Source organism: Pteropus alecto, unplaced genomic scaffold, assembly GCF_000325575.1.
Source record: "Pteropus alecto unplaced genomic scaffold, ASM32557v1 scaffold23, whole genome shotgun sequence".
In the NCBI taxonomy this organism is placed as follows: domain Eukaryota; kingdom Metazoa; phylum Chordata; class Mammalia; order Chiroptera; family Pteropodidae; genus Pteropus; species Pteropus alecto.
This window is the reverse complement of record NW_006435837.1, coordinates 934,421-936,626: the sequence shown is the minus strand read 5'-3', so window position 1 is coordinate 936,626 and position 2,206 is coordinate 934,421. Positions and strand designations below refer to the sequence as shown.

Sequence of the window (2,206 nt, the reverse complement as noted above, 5' to 3'; positions counted from 1 at the left end):
CGGTCCCCAAGAACCACCACTCTGCTTTAAAATAAAGAACAGCATGATCGGTGTGGTGATTGGTCGTGGCGGATCAAAAATAAAAAACATTCAGAGTATGACAAACACCAAAATATTTATCATACAAGGTGATTCTGAAGCAGTGGTAAAAATATTTGGCAGCAAGGACATGAAAGCAAAGGCCAAAGAGGCTATAGAAACTATTGTTAAAAAACAAGAAGAAAGCTACGGTTCAGAATCCAGCGTTGATAATGCTGCATCCCAAGCCTCTGCTGGAAGAGAGTTAAGCACAGATAACACTGGTACACAAGCTCGGCCTTGGATAGATTGGGATCGAGTCAGGGCAGGAGTTGTTGAGTGGAATAAAAGAAAATGGGCAGGTTTACCACCAATTAAGAAAAATTTTTACATAGAATCCCAAGCAACAAGCTCACTATCTCAAGTTCAGGTAGACAACTGGAGAAAAGAAAATTTCAATATAATATGCGATGACTGGAAAGATGGTGAAAAACGTTCCATCCCCAAACCAACTTTGAAGTTCAAAGACGCTTTCCAGCACTATCCTGATCTGCTTAAAAACATCGAAAAAGCAGGATTTCAAAAGCCAACACCAATTCAATCACAGGCGTGGCCAATTATTCTACAAGGGATAGATCTTATAGGAGTGGCCCAAACTGGAACAGGCAAAACACTGTCTTATTTAATGCCTGGGTTTATTCATCTCAATTCTCAACCAGTATCTAGAGAAGAAAGAAATGGACCTGGCATGCTAGTCCTTACACCGACTAGAGAACTAGCTCTTCAAGTGGAAGCTGAATGTTCTAAGTATTCATATAAAGGTCTTACAAGTATCTGTATATATGGCGGTGAAAGTAGAGAACAACAAATAAAAGACATTGCCAAAGGTACAGACATCATTATTGCAACTCCCGGACGGCTGAATGATCTACAAATGAATAAATCTGTCAACCTAAAAAGCATTACCTACCTAGTTCTAGACGAAGCAGATAAAATGCTGGATTTGGGATTTGACCATCAAATAATGAAGATCTTATTCGACATACGCCCAGATCGGCAGACAATTATGACAAGTGCAACTTGGCCAGATACCATTCATCGACTTGCACAATCTTATTTGAAAGAGCCTATGATTGTTTATGTTGGTACTCTTGATTTGGCTGCCGTAAACACAGTAAAGCAAAATGTAACTGTTACCACAGAAGAAGAAAAACGATCTCTTATACAAGAATTCCTACGAAACTTGTCGCCCAAAGACAAAGTCATCATATTTGTCAACAGAAAACTTGTTGCTGATGACTTATCCAGCGATTTAAGCCTCCAAGGCATACCTGTACAATCCTTGCATGGCAGCAGAGAACAGAGTGATCGTGAGCAAGCATTAAATGATTTTAAAAGTGGAGATGTGAAAATATTGATTGCTACTGATTTAGCATCCCGAGGTCTCGATGTTGATGATGTCACACACGTATATAATTACGATTTTCCACGGAATATTGAAGAGTATGTACACAGAGTAGGGCGTACCGGAAGAGCAGGGAAGATGGGAATATCTACTACACTTATGACTCAAAGCGACTGGAAGAACGTCCCCGAATTGATTAAAATTCTGGAAAGAGCAAATCAAAGTGTCCCAGAAGATCTTGTAACAATGGCTGAACAACACAAGTCGGGAAAACGAAAGAAGAACTCAAGAAAAAGACACAAGAAATCTCGAGGAAAACCCTAGCAGTTTTATTGATGTCTACTTTGAAAAGTTGTACCAGGCTACTGGAAGATTCAAGACATGTTAAAGATATGCAGTATTCAAGATCCATAGGAAGTATTGGAAATATACTGGCAGTTTGAAGACACCTAATTAATTCTTAAATAACACCACTAAGCTTTTGATGTTGTGTATGTTCCTTAATAAATTCATAAGTGCTTTGAAAATGAGAGAGTGAGAGATTATGTGGGGAAAAAATAAATATTATGTGTTGGTTAGAGTTCAGTTTCTGTTATAGCCTGCCACATCTACCTGTCTCTTCTCTAAAAGACTTGGTAGAGGACAACAGCGGTGCTTTTCTTACTTTAAAATAGTTGTACTATATTGAAATATAGTTTTTATCAAGTTTATTCCTGTCAAAATACTATATTTTCACCTGGTGGTTGGTACCACAACAACCTCTAAAAATACTTCCACTATCAT

The 2,206-nt window shown here is 38.3% G+C and overlaps 1 protein-coding gene across 1 annotated transcript in view; it reads left to right on the top strand.

Annotated features, from left to right (window-relative positions):
* DDX53 (DEAD-box helicase 53) overlaps nucleotides 1-1,759 on the top strand; it is a 2,530-nt gene extending 771 nt beyond the window's left edge. The window contains 1 exon segment of the mRNA XM_015589135.1: nucleotides 12-1,759. Within this exon segment, the coding sequence (XP_015444621.1) occupies nucleotides 12-1,759 (1,748 nt within the window).
* The last annotated feature ends 447 nt before the right edge of the window (nucleotides 1,760-2,206 follow it).